A 22571-nucleotide genomic window follows, 5' to 3' on the forward strand; every position below is an offset into this window, starting at 1 on the left:
TCCAAAAAAATCGAGGAGGGGGAACTTCAGGCTCTGTTTCCTAGGAGAGGTCAGGGCTTTACCTGCTCCTAGCCCGAGAGACAGCACAGGCTGGGACCCTCCCTGGCTCAACCACAGAACACTGTGAAGATGACAAGCTATGAGGTTGCTCAGAAATATCCCCAATTGTGTCATCTGGCCATACATGACTACCAGCTAAATCATTACCAAGGATAATATCTACCCCTTCAAGTGGAAGTTCACGCTGAAGTGCAATGTTTACATCACCAGAAACTAAACCACAGTTCAGGTTCACCTTGTGGAGTGGGGCAAATAAAGGAATCAAACCCATCCCACGAACAATATACCATCATCTAGCAATTTACATTTCATAGTCTTTATAGTGACTTTCAGGTTTTTAGTCAGGAATTTCTTAAAATCTTAAAGTGCTCAGCAATTTTCAAGAGCTGGTCCTTAGTGCATTGCTCCAAAAACTCCTCCATATTCAAATAACTACAAGGTCTTACTGAATGGGCGAGCCCCCATTTTGTCATGTACTGGCTCAAAGTTCAGACAAACTGAGGAAAACACACATTTAAATTAAACAAAACCAAAGTAATTTATTAAAGTAACTTATTTACATAAATTAATCAAAGCTATGTGCTAAATCTGTAGAATCAGTGGTGTCTGGAAGTGCATGGATGCGGGAATATCTTGTGTGCTAAAAATCAAACAAATGAAGCAAACAAAGAAAAAGGGTCCTGCTGCTGGTAGAGAGAGAGAGACTGAGCAGGCCAGCTGATGTTAAAAGGTGGCCCAGTCCCCAGCCCCCAGCCCAGGTGAACTGGGCTCTGCTTGAGTACTACCTGGAAGGAGGAGAAAAGACAAAACAGAGCAGCCAGTCAGAGCAGGGAAACAAAAGTGGTCATCACACCACATATATCAATAATGTGGAAATCATTTTATGAATATACAGATTATTTCTCTTATGTTATTGTTATATTTGTGTCTTTCTGTGTGTTTTCTTATGTAATCACAAGATAAACTAATTAGATATTCGAGTACAAATTCCAACCGGATGTGCCAAATAGTCAAACCGGATATGGTTGGAGAAAACGTCATACCGGATATGGTTGGAGTGAGACGTCTCACCAGAAAAAAACGCTGTCAAACTATCTCTGCTGTAGCTGTAAACAAGAGCGCAAGTTCTCCAGACACGTCGTTTTAAAACAGTGTGTTCCATTTATCTAAAGAGTGAGACATCTCATTGTGAAGGAGGAAAATGGAAGATGATACATTAACGACGTTGAAAATATTGATAATAGGAGAAAGCGGTGTTGGAAAGTCCAGGTAAGCTAAAGTTATCGTGAAGAAAAATGATGTCGTGGCTTACTGCTAACTGTTAACCTAGCAGCTAACCGCTCATTGCTGCGTTTAAAAGCTACACCAGCTTTTTAAAATAACAAAGGTGTGGTGCTCCTCTTCGTTATTAGAAAACAGGTCGCGTTGTCTGTCTTACATAACCTAATGTAAAGGTTGAAATGTGCTAGCTGTCTGGCTAACCTCAGCTAGCTTACATTAGCTGTGTGTGTGACATCATCTTTGTTGCTTGAAGATGTTGCAATCCCGAGTCCAGTCTGCTGCCCAGACTTCATGGCGTGGACAGTTATTTAAGACTATTACACTCACTGGACACTTCATTAGATACATCTGTGCAGTTTAATTCAATCCAATACAACAACTCTTTCATAAATGCTGCTGTCTTGAAGTTTATACATTTTCAGTTTTTGTTAACATTGTCAAAAAAAGTGATAATTCTACTTTATGTTTATTACTGAGGTAGTACTAAGTGGTGGTGGCGTACTGAAGTGCATTATAATGACTGTTTTTTCTTATGTTGCCCCCCTCATGTATGTTAATGGAGTGGACAAAATAGTAGAAACACTATTCAATATAATACACCATAATACACCACCATCACCCACAATGACCTCAATAATAAACATAAAGTAGAATTATCACCTTCCTGACAATGTCATCAAAAACTGAAAATGCATAAACTTTAAAAAGAGTAGGATTTATGGAAGGGCTGTTGTATTGGATCGCATTGCATAGCGTTATGTGAAGATGTGATGAGTAGTTAAAAAAACAAAAACAATCCTAACCACCACTTTCTAATCATGGACCATAACGTTTCAAGATCAGGTGGTTCAAACGCAAATAGATTGATTGAAGACATCAGTCAATCAATCAAAGTCCCGTCCCCTACAGTTGCCATTATATGGTAATCAGAGGTGCTTGTTAGTAACCACTAATGCACCTAATAATTAAAGGCCCAGTATAACGTTTTTTTTACCAAGATTAGTCTGGCAGTCTTTAGTCTGGCAACTGCCAACAATGAGCTTGGTCAGTTTTTCGATTGTGGTCCAGACTGCATGAAAGAATCCTGATCGCTGGCCTGAGCCATCAACCATCACATTTCAAATGGCACCGAGTACAGCGTGTCTTCCAGAGCTGTAGCACGGTACATAGATAATGAGCTGCCCCAAAGCGTTGCGGTGAGCCTTTTATAAAAGAACTGTCTGGCCAAAATAATCATCTTTCAATGCAGGCTGATGATCAAGCCCCAGGTTCTCAAAGTAACAAGCCGTAACATGAACCATGAAAGGGTAAAAGGCCTTTTTGTGTAGTAATCACAAGACTGGGCTCTTCAGCATGGTCAGCAAGATATTGAATGTAGTGTAAAGTAGATATGTGGTTATCCTACATTTAAGATCAGCTGATCTTCAGCCCAGAAGGTTGTAAACAATCTCAGATGTTTACACTAATTCACGCTCTTTACATCAGCTTATGTCAGCGCTACATGTTTAACTTTTAATCTCAGTGTTGTTTTATTCAATTTTTTTGGCATTATGCTTATTTAGACAATTTATTGATTATGACACACTGCTGTAATTTAGATCTTGGGTGCGTGCCTGTTTCAGCTGATGGGCAGACTTGCTTTTTTTCTGGCAGTGCTGGTCGTTTGCTTACTGTGATTGCAGGTCCGCACGGACCAAACACAGATTGAGTTCATGCCAACATCATAACATAGACCTGGGTTTGCTCATATTTCCATATTTCCAGAAAACAGACGCGTTTGTGGCCAGCTGCACTATACGCTTCCTGCTTGTGCACCACCGAGGCCAAGGAGTGGCGTTTCCAGAAAGCAATTTTGTATTATTATTAAATAGGCTTTTGCTTAATACAATAAACTAGTTCAGACTATGATTAGTTTCAAATGTCACCGTTTGAATCATCTCGAGCCAGTCGTGCTATCATCGAGTGCACCGATTAGCCTCTTTTTTCTTTGGAATCGCGTACAGATATTTAATTTGTTTCCCCGCAATCTGTAGAGGCCCTCAACTCATCAAAAAAATCTGCCTGGCGAGGAATACACAGGTTTCATTTTACCTGGACAAATGACCTACACTGAATACATTTGTAACTTGGCCGTCTCTGAACGCAGCTCATCAGCTGCATGGACCTCAAACAATAAACAGTCATTGCTCCAGCATCCCTTCTAATGGCCCATGAGGAAAAATAAGAGAGTTGCACTTTTGGTCAAGGAAAAGCGGTGAGCTTATCCACATCATCAGCATCGTGATTAAGGCATTTGCACTTGATTAGTCATAGTTAAGTAATGAACCTTGGCCCCTCCTGACCACAATCAAACAATGTGCCAGCGATGCATGTGGAGGACAAAGGGATCAATAGAAAGAGATAGAGATACAGTATTAGATGAAGTCTGCTGTCATTGGTTAGGTTACGTCAGCAAGATAAACGGAAACCTGATCCCACACCAAAAAGCACTTTAAGTAGAATCAAATAGCTGGAGGGGAAAAAAGCTGTTCTGCTGAGTGTGTTAGTGATTCATGTGTCTCAATCTCATTATATCCTTCTTCCTGTCAACAGCCTCCTCTTAAGATTCACAGATGACACCTTTGACCCAGAACAATCAGCAACAATAGGTGAGTAACACATGGGAGCTCAAAAAAATAAAGGCTGAGTGTACAACATGTGCTGTTCATTCATCAGTAGAGTCATCTTTAAACTTTACTGGTAGTGAAAATAATATTGAACAAGCACTCGGAACCACAGGTTAATACAAACATTATATTGGAATAATTAAGAGTGACATGTCTCACTCTCTTCTCATGTCATTGGATTAATAGTGATACACACATATGTAAATGAAAATAAACAACAATCACTATCACATTCATAAAACTGATACAAGATACTGTTTTGAATTGAATTCCTAGTGTGTAGTCTGTATTTGAGGCTGCTGGCAGATGCCGAACAACAAAATCCACACAATGATACAACCGCTAGTTATCTGCTCCAGCATCAGAATTGGCTCAATCACCACGCTGGCTTGGTTGTGTCTATTGCACACCCCGGTGTTTCTTGCAAATAATTCAAAACAGAAAATTAAAAGTTTTTTTAAAATAGTGAAATCAAAGTCAAATCGAGGTCAGCGCACAGATATCTGACAGGAGCTTTGAGGCACTTTCACAAGCTTGAAGTAAAACTCACCGCGATACCACACAGCCACAAACCTCACAGCAGCAGAGCTATTTGATTTATTATAAACTCAACGAGGAGTGTGAAAATCATCTGAAAGCGGACCGAAATGGTGAATTTTATAAGGGAGGGAGGGAGGGAGGGGGGGGTCTCTCTTCCAATTCAGGCACATCTGTAAATTTATATTAGATCAAGGACACACACCATCTATATTCGGAGGCGTCCTTGGTGCTGTTACTACCCTAAGAGGTTTACGTTCGTTTAACAACTCAAAATTCATCAATCCTGTTTATGAGCCCACATGTATTTTCTATCTCATGAAGAAGCTAGTAGCTCACAATGCTGCCTTTTGTTAAAAACAACCGAAAAAGAACAGATTCCAAGAAAGGTCGGAGCCTTAAAAACACTTCTCTTTTTTTTTTTTTTTTCAAGGTCAAAGCGTGGATCGCTACTGTTTTGCTTTGGCCAGCTGGGATTTCTTTTGCCAAACAGATGTCTTCATTTGAGTAGAGGCTCATTTATTAACCAAAATCCCTTCAGATTCAATTAAAATCACTTTGAATCTATTGTCAGTCTTTATCAATCAGAATATCATCATTCTCACCACCTGAAGCAGTTTACTGAGCTTATAGTTTATTGTACATTATCACATTAGCCTATAGAATATTGATCTAAACGTAGTTACATAACAGTAATCACTGTCATCACTTTTTATTGATGAATTTAGCTGCCAGTAAATATAGTTGGAATAGTCATTTTAAAAGGTAAAGAGGAGACAACACAGCAACTCTAGCGTGTTGTGGTGTTCACAGCATATTTCTATCATCAGAGATCAACCCAGCCTTGACTTCCAGCAGTAGTGGCATTTGTTGTGTTGGGGATATTACAAACAGACACTGCATGTTCTCTGGGAAACGTCAGAAATTTTTTAGTAAATTAAAACAGGAGGGACCGGTCCAGGTCCAGGGAAATGTTTAGTGTAAACTCATCTCCCCGCGTGCATCTGGCAACCGTATCCAAGCAACCCCCACCGGACTCGAGGAAAGAGCTTAAGCCGTTCCGATCGACTTGTGCGAACAGGCTGTATATTTGTGTGCAGAAGCGTGCATGCGTGGCACACACAGCGTGTGTCATCTATCCTCAGCCTGTCTCGTCTGTCTTCACGTCCCCCTTTTTTCTTCTCCTCCGTTTTGGCTCTGAGCTGAACTCTTCCACCTCAGTCCCAGATGTAAAAACAAGCCCATCACAAGTGTACATTTCCCTGGTAAATCTGTCGGTGAAGGCAGATATGTCATCCAGTCACAACCAGACACTGCTCAAAAGCAATAGAGGAGATTTACTTGTTAAAGGTGAAGGGGGACAGTATTGTTATTTTGATGTAAATGTCTGCTCTTTTGGGACTTTTAGGGGTGAATAATGGCTTTCTGAGCCATTTCACAGGTGCTGGATTTAGTGTTTTTTTTTTCTTCATAAAGACCTGTATTGGTTTCAGTTTAAGGCCTTAAACCATCCTTTTTAGTGGTGGATATGAATACACAATTACACCATAATTTAAATACAGGACATAGGATGGGCATGATGCCAATGTCTGGATAGCTGGGGTTAGCATAAGTTCAGGGACATTGTGTGGTATGTATGTTTTGACAATTCATCATCAATAATTATAGTCTGTCACCATGATATAATATTCTTGGCAGTAATTGGTGAAACCTGTAGGAATCATCATATTGCGACTGCAGCAGGATGAGGTAATCACGACAGCTGGAGTGATCGACTACTTTTTCATTGTCTAGGTGTTGACTTCAAGGTGAAGACCATTACGGTGGACGGTAACAAGGCAAAGCTTGCAATATGGGTAAGTAACAGACTCCACAATGATCACAATACTTCAGTAACACTCATATAAATGCAACATGTGGCTCTTGTCTGTCAGTCGAAGGGGATCAAACCTGCTGTGAGTACAGTCTTGCAGTTCTCTCTAGTGGCCAGAAGATGGTGCTAACGTAACATCATTTCTGTCTAAACACGCCTTGAGAAACAGAAGAGTTGCTCTTGTTGTTTATGTCAGTCTGCCCTGTTTTTTCCAGTTTGAGCCACTAGTTGTTTTTTTTCCCTCTTGAGTGTGTCTAAATAGTGCTGAGCCCGTTTTTGTTTTGCAGGACACTGCAGGACAGGAGCGCTTCCGAACTCTGACGCCTAGTTACTACCGCGGCGCCCAGGGAGTCATCCTCGGTAAGCCAAGCTGTTGCTGCCATCATTGCTCAAGCACCTGTGTCCATGTCTGTATGTACGTGTGTGTGTGTGTGTGTGTGTGTGTGTGTGTGTGTGTGTGTGTGTGCCCTCTCCACTTCAGAGTCAGGCCCCTGGTTGTAAAGAGAGTGATGGCTTTTCATCCTGTGACCCACACACACGCACATACGCTGGCCTCTCTCTGTCTCTCTCTCTTTCTTTCTGGAAGTTAGTTTATACCCTTAAGTCAGACTCCTCATATGGACATGCATGTACAGTATGCATATGCGCACACACACAGGAACTAAGTTAAAACTCTTAAACAGACTTCCTCTGCAGCCCATGCTTTTTGACCACTCTAATGATATATAGAAACAGAAGGCGCCTTGCTGTAGCACTGGGATTATGAGTGTCCAGTGTGATTCTGTCAGAAGACTTCAGTCCCTTTGTTTTCATGTGTTGTTACTTGATATTGCTTTTTTTTTTTCGTCTTTGATGCCGAGCATGTCTTATTCATTTGGTTTACGCAGTGTATGATGTCACACGGCGAGAAACCTTCACCAAGCTCGACAACTGGCTGAATGAACTGGAGACATACTGTACAAGGAACGACCTCGTGAAAATGCTTGTGGGAAACAAAATTGATAAGGTTAGTGTGTTTGTGGTATGAAATGTTTGCCACTCAGGTAAAACAAGGTCTTGGTTAGAGATTAGCAACACATTAAAATGTATTATTATTTTCAGGTCGTCAAGCACATGGTACAACTTAATATATAAAGTGCAGTGTTTGTGGCCTTGGCTTAAGTTCTTATGACCAAAAACATTACTAGTCATCCGGCAATCATTTAAGGTTGAATTGAATAAAAATATCTTACATTAAAACAGTTTTCTATATCTTGATGTGTATTTAACTTTCCCAAAAACACCCACAGAACAGGAAAATAAGTCTCCAGAAATAAGTATGTTTGAAAAAAGTCAACTCACAGCCAGTTGACAAATTACTCAACTAAATGACCATGACAGACCCACTTTCATAATGTTTGGCAGGGCATCCTTTACCAGGATACCAGAATGAGTCAGTGTGGATAAAAATAGGGGTGGGAGAAAAAAAATGGAATTCAATCATTGAAAAAAAAAAATCACAATATGGGAGCACCTTGGTATTCCCCTCTCACTCACCCTGTTTCCTGTCAGCCTCTATGCCACCCACTGTCAAATAAAGGCAAAATCACAATATTACAACATATCGTGATATTTCTACGTTATCGATACTGCAAGCTCAGAATTGATTCAGCTACTTTGACTTTTATTATGGACGCTCTCAGCAGACTGGTGATGGTCAGATGGATGGCAATTCTAGGTGACAACAAAAAAGAAAGCTGTTCATCATGTTAACGTTTAGCCTACTGTCATCACCCTTCAGCCCAGAATAGCTTGTTAAATCATTATATAGAAGTTTGGAATCGGCGGGGTGGGTGTTTTTACTGTCACAGAAAAGGAATAAATCTTTTGGTTATTAGCACTGCATCACCTGTCTGTCTCTGCGATACTAATGTACTGTTAATAAACACTGCACATTATCAGTTACAGATATTGTGATATATTTCTTTGCGATATATTGTGTATCACAGAATCGCCTTTGTTGTGATATGTCGTTTTGTGGGGAAAATATTGTGATAGTATCGTCAGATCATCTATGATTCCAATCCCTACTTAAAAAAATGTCCACTAAGTAGAGCATTATGAATTTATTGTGTCCTGTTCTTTGTCTGTGAAAATCACTTTTCCTCTCCGCCCTGTGACGACCACAGTAGCTGACAGCTCCGCCCGGCAGACCTCCAATAAGCCATTACCTCTCCTTTTGTTTTAGGAAAACCACGAACTAGACCGGGCCGAAGGACTGAAGTTTGCAAGAAAACATTCCATGCTTTTTATAGGTAAGTCAGGAGGATTCCCCACTCTCAAAGACCTGCTGGGCATGAGTTACAGCAGACTACTACACAGGGGAAACAGCCTTTGAAATAACTCTCATACTTGCTGAGGAATGCTTGCATAGTACTATTTATAAAACAGGCTTCATATATCATCTTCCATGTGCTCTTGTTTTTCCCCTGTACTTTTTATTTTTCAACAAAGATCTATACTAAAGTAGCAGTTGAATTGATTCGCGCTTTAAGTCAACCACCCAGTTTTTATCTCCATCTAATCCTGAAAAATGTTTGTTGAAATGGAAACATTTCCAAGGCAGTTCCAGATATTATAAACTCTGATTTGGCTTTCTAAATGAGATTTATTTCTTCATCCTATGATTATTATAATGTTACTGGATCAAGTTGTGGAGCGGGTATTGCCTATATCCCCTAATAACCTCTGAAGGTCTACTATTAGTGTCTGGACTTGACAGTTATTGTTGAGACATTTTCCACCACTTGCCGCTCCAGTCTGGGAGCCCAACAGATGATGACATCAAGGTGCAGACATTAACAGTTGTTGTAGCTGTGTCTCATCTTCCTTTCTCCTCCCTTTTTTTTTTTTTTTTGGTCCCTTCTCTCTTGTCACCTTCTTCTTTCTGCACATCATTTTTCTTTTTTTTCTCTCTTATTTTTCTGACCTGCTTTATTCTATTTCACCTTGTGTCACCGTTCTTTCATTCCTCTCCTCTCTACTTCTACTCCTCCTAACTCTGTCCTCTCAGAGGCGAGCGCTAAGACCAGGGACGGGGTTCAGTGTGCGTTCGAGGAGCTGGTGGAGAAAATCATCCAGACTCCAGGATTATGGCAGAGCGAGAACCACGGACGAGGAGTGCAGCTCTCCGACGAAGACGCGGGAACCGGAAGCTGCGGCGGCTACTGCTCTCTGATCTAGACGACGCACACACACATACACACACGATCAAACACACACACACACACACACACACACACACTTAAATACAAGCATACACACTCACTTGAAAGAACAGCCTCCCTCCTCAGACATGAAGGCAGTGGAGGCTTTGCTGTGTCCCCTCCGCTGAGCTGTAAGGGTCGACCGTCCCCACTCTGTACCTGTGTTCACACAGACACTACTTTTTGCACACTTTGTAAAAAAAAAACTTAAAAAAACAACAATGCTGTGCTAAAACGCCATAGCAGCTCAGCCTTCCTCTTAATGACATTTGAGCAACTTTCTCTCTCTTTGTTTTGTTTTTGAGTTACAGTTTTGTGCAGTTTTGGGACCTTGGTCAAAGTAATAACCATTTCTCAGTTTATACTCTGCAATTTAATTTTAACAAGGCAGTGAAGTCCAATAGTGTCAACCAAAGTTTGTCAGGCATATGGCTAAATCTGTGAAGTATGATAATGAGAATGGAAACAGTTTTGACCAAGGTTTCTTTCTTGTCTCCAGCATGCTTTTATTTTGTGTCCTCGGAGCACCTTGCCTTAGGGAGCACATCTGTATCATTTGCAGGGCTGACTTTTCTCCAGTGTTTGTCTTTCCTCCGCTCTGTCATGCGCTTGATCCTGCCCCCCCCCCCCCCCCCCGCTCCCCCTCCTCCTTCTTCTCCTTCCTTCCTTTCCCCAACCCTCTTAGCACAGCACCTATGAACTGTATGCTGCTTATGGAGAAGCTTATCAAGCCAAGCCATCCTCTATTCCTTCCCACCACTCTCAGTTATAAAGGCTTGGATTATGTGTCTCTGTTGTCCACACAACTGCCTCGTTTTGTTGAGACTATAATAGAGTTACCAAGTGTTTGGAATGACGTTTTACTACTTTTATTGACTCCAACTTCAAACCTTCAGTGTGTTTTTTGAAGAGTGCGTAAATCAAAGAGATTGGCACCAGTGAGCTTTCCACTGGGTGCTGAAGAAGAGGGAGCCTCTTAAAATTGCACGCCTTTTTTGTAATGAGTTGCTTTAATGGAGTGCGACCTACTGGCACCCCCTCACTCAGACAGATAATATCAGTAATATCACTAGTACTGCTGCAGTCTTTCATATAGATCCCTTTGACTGGACAGAGACAAAGGGAAAGTGTTCAATATTAAACAGGGCAGTGAGTCATATGGGTGTTTCCACTAAAATTTTGGAAAATCAAAGAAAAGTCTCTGTGCTCCACATTGCTAATGGATTTCACAGTACTCCTATCTCTGTGTTTGTATCTGAGAAACAGCTATAAATGTACTGTACCCCCCGATCTCTGACCATGTTTGTAGTATTTGAGTGCTGGCGTACGTTTTGGGAGATGTAGTACGATCTCGAGATGAAGAAAAAACGACATGGATGCCACCATGTGTTATGACAGATGGGATTTTTTTTTTAACTATTTTTTTTAATTTTTAATTATTATTGCATGGGAAACTCTGCGTGCCATTCTTTTTGTTTGTTTGTCTAGTGAATGACCTCGAGAGGCTATTTGCTGTAAACACCTTAACTTATATTTAGCTGAAAATAAAGCATTGCATTACAGGTTTACCATTTGAATCGAATGGTATAATAGAACAAAAAGAAAGAATGCTTTTACTTATTAAACTGGTATCGCTGTCTTTTTTTGTGTTCAGAAATATGTTGGAAATTGTATACTTTGTAAATTGTGTGTATTTTAGGAATTTGGTGGGATAATTCCTGTATGAATTGTAAAGCTGAATGTATACATATTTCACTACAAACCGCCCTATGTATTAAACTAAATAAAATTCTTTTTTAAGTGAATGTGTCGTTGTTAATGTTGTGGAGCTGCTGACATCTGTTACTTGAAGAGCTACTTTGAATAATAATGAGTAATTTCTAGTAATGGTTTCAATGTCCAAGTCTACAGCAGAGATGCCCAATAACATTGTTGTCATGGTTTCCGTGTTGGAAATGTCACTGTTAGGTGAGGGGTTTTTCACTCAGCACCCTTCACATTCCTCTGTCCTCAGGATAAAGACTGGTGTTTAAACAGTGTCCGAGGAACCCTCAGACCCCAGACGTGTGATCTATCTAAATCATCTTTTTGGCAGACTTGTCAGGAAACACCACTGCAGCCATAACTCACTCTACCAGTGCTTTAACTGGGATGTGTATAATTCCTGGGCGATTATGAAAGGGTTGGGGCTGGCAGCGAGAGCGAAGACTCTTCCCTTGTAGCGTATCCCTCATCTCCTGCCACAGTCCAGGCAGCCGTCTGGAAATATGTCTCAGTCAAACAACAACGGAGGCATACAGCATAATAATGCCTTCATGTGGTCCAACAATGTGCTGAGCTGTAGTGCTGCTGTTTCCTCATGCCTGAACTGGAAAAATATCAGCTACTCAAGGGGCCGAGATGACAGGTTCTATATTTTTTTAGAATAATTCACAAAGTTAATTGCCACATCATGAGAAATAGTGCAGTAGCCTTCCTAAAAATCCCCCTTCACTGCCCTTTTAAAATTGAATACAGTTTCTTATTAGGTACACTGTAAATGTCAGAAGTATTTATCCTAATCAAGAATGGGCTCTTTAACCTTCTACTGCATGACTAGGACCACAGTGTGTAATATTAGTGCAAAAACACCAAAAAAAGTCAGATCTCTGTAGAAGTTTTAGGTGAAAACAAGCAACACACTCATGCATCAGAAATTACATTAGGACACAGATTGAGATTCAAGCACCTATTTTCAACCTTACCTTTTTTTTTGTCTCTAATCAACACAAAAAAGGTGTTCCTATCACAAAATGCAACATTAATTAAGTGTAAATTTCAGATTTGTATTGTATTAATCAGAAACATGTCAGATATTACACTGTGTCACCATAAATGTATTCATAGATAGCTGTTGCCTTAGGAGAACAGTATGTAGTAGAGAGTTAAATAATGGCTTCAACCAAACTGTTTCACTTATCAAACTTTCTTTCCCCTCATTAACTCAGAAAATAATGAAAATGCCTATTTGCCAATACAATTATGTGGATATTAACTTGCTTGTTTTGTCTAACCAACAGCCCAAAACTACATCTGACTCACATTTGACAATCTGGAGCTAGTAGTAGTTGCTGTTGTAGCTTAAAAAGTACATACTTTATTGATTACTTATCAAAATTGTTTCGATTCTTTCTGCAATGTCAATGGTGGAATGTCTACCATGAACATATGAGGGGTCAGAGGCCCAGGGGGGTGCAAGGTTACTAGGCTAAGTTTGGAAAAAATGTACATGCTCATTCATGTCATTCTTCTAATATTGTAATTTTCTTTACACTTAAATAAATTACCGGTGAATTTTACCTCTGCAAACATTTAAAACTTTACTTAGATATCTTTCCCCATCTCTCCTCTCATTTCCTGTCATCTCTCTTTATTCAACTATTGAAGGAGGTCAAAAATTGCCCCTGAAAACTTAAAAATAAAATAAAAACAGAATGTAATGAGACAGGGAAAATCACTCTTTGGTCGACCTCGTCATACCCCAAAGACACATGCAACCACTGCAGTGGTTCAAAAACAGACAGTGTTACAATTTAGATGGTCACAAGGTTTGGAACAACTGACTGAGTATGGTTTCTGGGCCATGGACTTCTTTTGGCTGCACACTGACAACGAAAAACTGCAAGTGGGTAAAGCTCTGTTGGAGATGGGAGGGAGTACTAATAGCACACCCAGGTTTAGTAATATGCCAAACTCCCAGAACTCCTTTTGTCCTGCCCCACCTTGTTGCCTCAGAAGCCCGAGAGCAGTTGTGCAGGGACAGCTTGACGGACTGCTTTCTGTCCTGCTGTCTGTGTCTGAGCGTGCAGCCAGCCGCTAAGCTAACAAAGCAGATCTGGCTCTCATTAACACAGTCTTGTCTCCCTGCTCCTCCTCTGCCTGCCACAGCGGCGGTCCGTATGGATTAGCGCTCAGACGAGCCCCTCAGGAGAGCAGTCATGCTGTCATGTGTAAAAATGTTACGAGACGTCGGGCATCGTTTCATAAGGTGTTGGGTTCCCAGGCGTCACTCATTTTGTCATGCTCATTGCTGATTTTCTATCAGGTAATTGTTTTGCCATGCTGGTTTATACTGTAAGAGAACAGGAGACAGTGAGAGGATGATTGGAAAGATCATCTTCTGCTTCGACCACCTGAATTGGACCTAATGTATGTTCGCCATGAGGAACTTCTTCATACTCTGTGATCATGACAATGTGATGGGACTGGGTGACACTAAGGTTAAGTAGACTTTCTCTTGTCTTCTTCACCTTTGCAGAGATTGTGGACAGAAGTTCAGGGCCCTCTTGGAGATCAACCTTTACAAACAAAATCAAAGCCCTTCTCCTTCCAGACAACCTTCCTTGTTCTGGCCAAACAGATTCCTGTACCACCTGCAGGTCTGCAGACTGTTTCACTGTTTATATTCTGAGGTGAGGTAGAGGAAAATGCCCCTTTGCTCCTGCTCTTTCCTTCCTCTGAAGTCAGCCAAGGCCCACCTCTGGCCTCTCTTAGGTTACCCTCTGAACACCAGAAGACTGTGAGGTAATGACCGGCATGCCCAGAACTGATGGCTCTGTCACTGCAGGTGGAAACATTTTGATTATGTGGAACCTTGTGTTTACATTGTTGCACCCGTTTACATTTAGACCCTTTGACATTTCATCAGGCAACGGGAGCGTCCCATTTCAGGGCTGATCTGTTTTGAGCTGCGTGACCTGCCGTAGGCCTCGAAGTCCTTTGGGTTACAGAGAATATAACCCTCCTCCCCCTTTTCCTGACTCACTCAGATGATCCTTGAACCTCCTTGTGTGGGCCTGCTGTAAGTATTTTTTTAATTCAGTAATATTTCAACTGAGAATACTACCTGAATGGTTATAGTGTTAAATGTAAGTAGTAAAAAAAACATCTGTGGGCAGAAGTTCTATCAAGAACTGATATGGATTCTGTCAACAGAAAGGCTTACCTACATCCTAAGAGGCAGCAGAACTGTATGTCTGCCTATCAATCATGCCAGGCCCCCCATAACTTAATAAGAACAGGCCTCGGGTAAGCAGGAAACTTCTATCGTTGTTTGGTGTGAACCTCTGGCCTCAGATACATGTAAGTCAATTCAGCTAGTAATAGGGCTGTAATTGAGTTTCCTCATATTTGACACTCTGTCAATCTAATTTAAACCTAAATGATTGTATTGTAACCCACTCTTGTTATTTTCAAAAACACAGTGCCCTGTGTACAGGCCCTAAAGAAAGCAAGAGATGGAGACTCCTCACCCTCGAAGAGAAAACTCCTCTCGCAGTAGGGGATGCTTTCATCCAGGCCTCAGGTTACTGTGGCAATAAGCACACGGTCCGAGGACAGGCAGGCAACGGGGGGGCACTGCTGCCTTGTAGAAACAAAATGGAAGGATGAGTAACTTCATTCATCATCCCACCACCCATATTTCCCCTTGTTCACGGTGCTCCTGTCCTGTGTGGCATATCCCTGGCCACACGCCACCTCCCTATCTCAGATTCCACGGCTGTGTCGTCATTCAGTATGTCAGGACGGCCATCCGGATCTCACTCATGCTACCGCTACAACATGGAAGCAAATACCCATGTACTCAGGCCTTGGCTTCTATAATAAACTAATCACTTTGTATCAACATGGACTGGGTGTAAGCTTTCCACATGCCTCAAACATTGTCATGGACTGGACACATGCTCCACTACAGCAGTCTGCTTACCCAAAAAAAATCCACATTAATAAACTCCCTTTTGAGTGAAATGATTGGCATGTATAGAAACAAATCCATTATTTTGTATAAATAATCTGGCCCCTGTGTTGTAATTGCACTGCTTATTTTTCTTTGCCAAGCTGATCTCCATTTTGGGGTTGGAGCAGAGAATTTGTTGTAAACCACCAAGACCAAGAGACCCCAATTTCACTTACTTTGAAGAGACAAGGAGGTCTAGCAGGCCCGGGAAGATCCACTGTTGCTTCATAGGAGCTGTTTTTCCACCAAGCCAGACCTCAGCTGAGCAGAGCAGAAGGATAAAGTTCAGAGGTTGAAACCTTTTGGTACTTTCTCTAGTTCTTGCAGGGTCTTACTGTTTGGGGCCTTAACTTATTACAGGTCCACATAACTGTGTTTTTTTTTTCCCCTGACCATTTGCAGTCCTTTGTGTCTTGGATGTAACCCGAGTTTAGGTTTATTACTGCAAACCACAGGAAGCTGAGGCTCTGTGACTGTATAGTGGACAATTGAATTTGAAAAAGCAAAGCCAACGTTCTACCTCTCCCACCCTCCCACCAGCAAGTTAAAGTCAAATAAAACTGTCTCTAAGGAAATCATAGCCAGGTCACACAAACACGAGATACCTAACATGTACGTGGGTTTCATTTAATTCGGACTGTGTGTTTCCACTATCCACTTTGTCGCAGGATTTCCTTTCAATCAGATTATATGGAATAACAGAGGCGCGACAAGTGTTTTGTAACCACATAGCTTGCGAGAGTCATTTAGTGGAGTTCATGCACAGGTACTCCTGTCTGTCTAATGGGCTGAGAGAGGACATTGTTTGATCTCTGGTTACTCAAGGCTACTTATAGATCAAGACATGGCAAAGCAGGGCAGGACAGTCCTTGTGAGAATTGCCCCAAGTACTCTGCAGTTTGCCTTTGTTTTCATGTGCTGAAGTGATGAAAACTGGCTAAATCAAAAACTACATCTACATCTGGAGTCAGAGAAGTTGAAATGAACAGTCTAAATATCCACTTCTCTCATCATATTTTGAAAGCTTTAATGCAAATCGGCAGTTTAATGCTCTGTCAAATGGACATGGTTCACAGTGTTAGGAATATAACAATGCTTTCTTTAAGCTGTCTTGTAGATTTGAACTAATTAAGTATATAAAGTGAGTATCTAATTCTATACATCCCACTGAGTAATCTAAATTTACCTTAACTTCACCAAATCACAAGTACCACCAGACTCAGAAGCTAAGACACTGCTACACTGAGCTAGTTACCTTTTAGCTACTGCCTCATTTAAATGGTATATCAAATAGAATTACATATAGTCAGATAATCAAAATTACATACATTATATGTTAGCAACAAGCCAACATAATATGCCTACCTTATTAGTTCTCTTGTTTTAGCTATCTGGTGAGATTAGTTGGTGTAACTGTAGTAGCCATGGTGACAGTCAGTCCAGCAGCTGAAACGCTCTGACTGGACCGAAGTGGCCGGGATGCAGAGGCATTGTCCTATCCTGGTAGTGGGTAGCCTGGTCAAGGTGCAGGGTTTACAATGAACTCATTTTCATTTTTAGTTTGAAAAGGTCCCACGCCAAACTTAGCCTTGACCTCTTCATGTTTACGATATCTACGGCAGCTGGTAGGTAGCTGAGCTGTTTTCTCTGTCAAATATCGCCCCCTGTTGGTAAGATGTCTCATTGTTGCCACATAGTGAAATTCATTGCATTGCTTCAAGACTACACTACACAACACACCTTCTATTTGACACCAGCGTTTGATCGATAAAAAATTCATGTGATCGACATTTTTAATGATCAATTATCGATCATTGATTAATCATGCCCATCCCTAGTTTGCACAATTTTTAATATAAAGCTACCTCAGGTTTGAGCAAATATGTAAGCCTAGTAATGTTTTGGTTTGTAGAGCAGTGCTGTTCTTGGAATTTAGCGAAGCACTGTTTTTGATTGTTTGTTTCAGATGTCAGGAAACTGACACCTTCAGATGCCTCAGACTTGCTAACCAGATGTGCATCCATGTGGGCATTCCTTTATGCCGTCCTGCATGCAATGTCTTTGTAACTGTGCCTGTGTGTGAAAGCTGTGAGGTGTAATGGTTACTACAGTACTGGGGCGGCTATTTTGTCTACACCTCACCACTTTCAGTTGCAATATGGCTCATGTTATTATCCTGCTGAGCTCTACCTTGTCTTAACGCAGAGTGGCGGTGACTCCAGACTCTCTCTCCTGTGTCTTACTTTACATCAGCTTTCACAAACACTGTGCCCAGAGCAGGCTTGTAATAAAAGACTGACTATCCCCCGCCCCACTGTTGCCTTGTGCCCTCCTGGGGCTGTGAACAGATAAAATAACTGGTGTATGTGGGTGTAGGTTCTCCTTCCCCACAGTTCCAACTTTTGCTTTTCACTCACAGGGCCCGGAGCACCTCCCAAATTCATTTACAGTGCTGGATGCCTGGGCTCAGCTTCCCAACAGACAGCAATGCTGGGCTCAAATATTTACATTTATCCAATCAAACAGCAGACAGTAGCAACGAGGCCTATATATTTCAGTGAGGTTGTGAGCTCCCATCTATTACCACCGCCATTGTGTGGATACCAAACACCAGCTCCTGTCTTTAGAGTAGACCAGATTTCCTCTTTGGTTCTCTAGAAATAGTTGCACATTTTGCACACTGTCTTGCCGGGAGTTAGATAAGAGGATTAATACGTCTCTGTGGGTTAGTTTAGCTGGAAGCAGGAAAAAGCAGCCAGTCTGTCTTTGTCTAAAGGTCACAAAATCAATCTATTAGTGACCTGAAGCTCACTAATAAACACGATATATCACATTAATTTCATCTGTACAAAAACCAAAGTATCAAGAGAATTTGGGGGTTGTGAGTTATAGTGTACAGTATAGTATATAGTGTGTTATTAGGGGTGATGTTGAGTGGAATGTATTACCACTCAACAGAGCCAAACTAGCTGATTTCCCCTGTTTTTATATTATTATATTAAAATCATGTATAGCTTCTTATTTAACTCTCAAGCCAAAATGTCAACTATTTATTTAAATCAGATATTTCTATTGTTGAATGCAATATGTGATACCAGTGTGAACTGAGACTCACATGCTCATACACACTGCTAATAACATGAGACAATACGTTTATTATTGTTCCTGCACTTCTCTCATTTGTTTTGGACACATTTTTGTTTCGGTACATATGTTTTGACTGAACTGATTTGTCTCCCTAAATACAAACCAAATGGGCTATTAGGCTTTCTTTCAATTGCTATATCTCATTGGTCTTAGCCAAGCTGCTGCGGGTGTGAAAATTATGACAGTTGTATCAGGTGAATAGTGTAATATTTACTTTCTGTTATGGCAACACTGACAAATTCTAAGTTACATGTAGTGTTTGTCCTTTGGATGCTTCAGGATGTGATCCATTGGAGTAAAATGCAACTCTATGCAGGTTTATTCAACAGTCACATCTGTCTCATGTACTTTCTGCTGCACTGTGAATACATCCTAACATGCCATCTCTGCATGCCCTGTATTAGTGATGCTGATCCACAGAATAGCCTCTTCTTCATCCTTCCACCAGCCCTGAAACGTAGCCCACAATGGTCACAGCCAGGCGACTCTGAATGAAAAGCATACTGTATGTGACCATATATGTCCTCCTGAGGTCGTCCCACAGCCATCTGCACCCAAAAATGGTATAAGGCATGATGATTGAACTTAGAGGAAGAATCCAGACTGTTGCACAACATGTGCTCTGTAGGCAGTGAAAGGACTATATTTTCCAAAGGCCTCGGGAGGTCTCGTGCGGTCCGTGCCAAATGGTGCTAAAGTCACGCAGCAGGCTGTAAAGCGCTACTGTACACATCACTGAGGTCTCTTCCAAGGCAGATGAAGCACGGCTGAAGATGAGCCTGCTGTGTATCTAAAAGAGGAAACCATGCAGAGGCCGCTTTAGAAACTTCCCTTATTTTTGGAATTGCTTTGCTCAACACTGTTATCCATATCAAGTAGGTTAAGACTGGGGAGGAACTGATCATTTTTAAAATTCAATTTCCCTATCAACAATCAATGAAAAGCAATTCCACCAAGTCTAGAAATCTCTACAGGCTTATGTTCCCTGTAAAATGATACTAGTTTATTCTGTCTGGTTCCCCCTCCACTCAATAACAAGGATTTATGCAACCTAAAACAGTGTTTAACTTGTTATAATCAAACCCACAAGTATTAGAAATCCTGCTATTAGAGGTCTTATTTTTCCCCAAACAATTATGTTGTTTTGCAGCTTATGTTCACAGTCATTTTATATTCATTTATTTTAGATTTTTCAAATGGTCTCAAATGGTCTGCGCTCCAGATGGATTTTGCATTATAAAGCTGGTATTCCTCTTTGCGCACCAACTTTTTGGCATTGTGAAATTGCTTAATTTTATCATTGCATAACAACTGAACTACAACCTCTTTGTTATATCTGACAATTAATAATATTTAGTGTCTAACTTTTCTAATTTAGGGTATGTTAAGGGAGGAGAAGTCCAGTGGGTCAAGCATTACTGAGAGTCAATCAAGTGCAGTTTGTCATGAGTAATGATGTTGTGTTAATGGAGGCCACACAACCTGTTTTAGTGGTGTTTAGAAGGTGTGGTGGAGCTTTGGAAGTTTTAGTGACACTCAATACCAATACCACAAAATAGGAAAATACCAGCAATTGAAACAGTCTAACAAAGTCATACATCTGCCTTTCTGTAACCTGTTGCTTAATGTAGAACTAGATCAATGTCTGTATTTTATTATATTGTATGTCATTTATACTCCAATACTACAATGTGAAAATACTCCATTAAAAATCCTCAATTCAACATTTTACTGATCATGGGTTAATGTATTATCAGTAAATGGAGAATGACTTATAATATTATATGTATTATACTATTGTTGTATTATTATGTATGATTATGAGCTGCATTTTACACTGTAGCTGCTCCAAATGGGGTTCATTTGAACAACTGTAGTTTAATCTATACAGCATTCATATTTAATGAGGCCTTTTGTACATCAGCTCTGTATGACTTTCAGCACTTAGTTCGTATCACTTCAATACATATTGTTAGAGAGCATTGATTTATAATGATAATGTGGCACTTTGATGGAGATAGGGGGAAAAAATGCCACACAAACTGTGCACTCTTTGTCTTGTACTCTCCTTGTATATTTAACAGCATATCAGAAATGTTACAAGCCTGGTTTAACAGTTAACACCGTCAGTATTAAGCACTAACATCTGGCTTAGTTGATAATCAGTAACAATTACTTTCCATTGTGGTTTGCACACCGTGAAAACACAACACTACTCTGATTACAGATGGCTTAAATGTGACTAATAGTTCACTCCAAAAGGTTTTCTAAAATGTAATTTGGTACCAACAGGCCATTTTTAACATTTTCTAATTACACTCAGTGAATATAAATTGTTGCTATGGAAGCAACATAAATATAACTGAAACATAGTCCAATTTTATTTTTTTGTATTTGAGTAGAAGCTTACAGTTTAAGACGAATAATCCCTCCTCCCAACAGTAATGGGCTGTATGCAAAGACAGATTGAGTGTTTGATGCAGCAGGTAGTCAAAACAGCCTTCCTAACAGCATATATACCTACACCTTCTAGACAGGATTAGATGTCTGATCGATTTCAATCCACTAAAGCAGAATGCTGTGAATAAAACGGTAACCTGGCTTCATCAAACTGCGAGTCACCCATGGTGAGATTGTGAATCCAGACAGCTCCACTCCACAATTTTTTACGCCTCATGTGTATATATTTGCCTGCCAATTCTACGGCCTCTCACTCTGTCTCTATGTCTCTCTCCCTGAATGTTTAAATATCACAATATGCTCTCATAAAACAGTAAAATGTGTGTGTGCATCTGTATTTAATACCTTTTAAATACCACTATGACAGTTCTGTAATGCCATCCTTTTAAAATATGTCCTGGGAGTTTCACTAGGTCTGGACACTTGGAAGCCTGTTTTGTGTGTGATTTTTCCATATGATGAGAAAGGACACGATCAAGGAGATCAGACCCACCACTCTGTCCCTTTTACACACACACACACACACACACACACACACACACACACACACACACACACACATACAAGGCACAGGCAGAGTTGCGATTGAATCACGCTGAGTCCGTCAACAATGTATCTTTGTGTTCCCAAACACAAAGTGTTAACGTGAGAGGACCTTCCAGACTCCCTCCAGGCCTCGCACGCTGCCAAACCACATTCCTCCGGCAGCTGCCATTTCTTACATCTGCTGCATTTACGTGGTTTCACTTGACTGTACTGAGGAATTTATTTAGCTTTTCTGTGATGAAATATTACACAGAGACACCAGGCCCCACTCTCCTCTACGTCTTATTTGTGATCCCCCGGCTGTCATTATGTTATGAGTGCTTGTGGCTTCTGTTTTACTCTGCAGTCTGCCCGCTGCTGCTGCTGCTGCTGTTGCTGCTGCTGCTGGAAGAAAAACTCTCTCTGCCCTCACAGGACTTCAAGCTGTGTTCTCATGTGGACATGAGGTTTGAAATACTGTGTGAAAGTTGATCAATCAGAGACAGTCCAGAAATGAAACTGCACACTGTAACTGCTAACATACATTTCTACTGTTCAGTCAATAATTAAGTCAGGCAGTTAAGGCAGATTCTAACAAAGGTAATAAAATTGTTCAAAGTTAATGTATGCATAAAATATCAAATGGACAAGATAATAAAAGGCATAAGATTAACAAAATAGAATTAACATAAAGCAAAAGAGAAAAAACATCAGTTATAGCTGCACCAGTCCATACCTTCATATTACCAATGTAAAAAATGACTACAATATATATGTGTAATATTCATGATGATGAGCCCACAGAGATGTATTACCAGCCAAGCTCAATGAAGCATTGTAGCTTCTTTCAGCTCATTGTTTTTGTTTTACAGCCCTCAAATGGAACATTTTTGTTCAGTCTCACGGCTCTCATCAGCCATGATTTCAGCAACAATGCTTCAGTTCACTTTACTTCACAGACAGACAGATACAGTAATGGAGCATTTAGCAGATAAAGAAGA

At 40.7% G+C, this 22571-nt stretch overlaps 1 protein-coding gene across 1 annotated transcript; it reads left to right on the forward strand.

The window, feature by feature from the left end:
* The first annotated feature begins 1141 nt into the window (after positions 1-1141).
* On the forward strand, positions 1142-10311 carry rab18a (RAB18A, member RAS oncogene family). Its single transcript, XM_053342661.1, has 7 exons — positions 1142-1329; positions 3934-3989; positions 6339-6400; positions 6705-6777; positions 7305-7423; positions 8645-8711; positions 9470-10311. Exons 1-7 carry the CDS (start codon positions 1262-1264, stop codon positions 9637-9639), a joined length of 615 nt encoding a protein of 204 aa, XP_053198636.1. The 5' UTR covers positions 1142-1261; the 3' UTR covers positions 9640-10311.
* The last annotated feature ends 12260 nt before the right edge of the window (positions 10312-22571 follow it).

This window comes from Scomber japonicus, chromosome 21, assembly GCF_027409825.1.
Source record: "Scomber japonicus isolate fScoJap1 chromosome 21, fScoJap1.pri, whole genome shotgun sequence".
Taxonomy (NCBI): domain Eukaryota; kingdom Metazoa; phylum Chordata; class Actinopteri; order Scombriformes; family Scombridae; genus Scomber; species Scomber japonicus.

Excerpts from the sequence above, each read along its gene's own strand:
- rab18a (XM_053342661.1), top strand. The coding sequence starts at position 1,262 with ATGGAAGATGATACATTAACGACGTTGAAAATATTGATAATAGGAGAA. Across the intron at positions 3,990-6,338 it reads AGAACAATCAGCAACAATAG|GTGTTGACTTCAAGGTGAAG; the intron begins GTGAGTAACACA and ends TTCATTGTCTAG. Across the intron at positions 7,424-8,644 it reads TGGGAAACAAAATTGATAAG|GAAAACCACGAACTAGACCG; the intron begins GTTAGTGTGTTT and ends CTTTTGTTTTAG.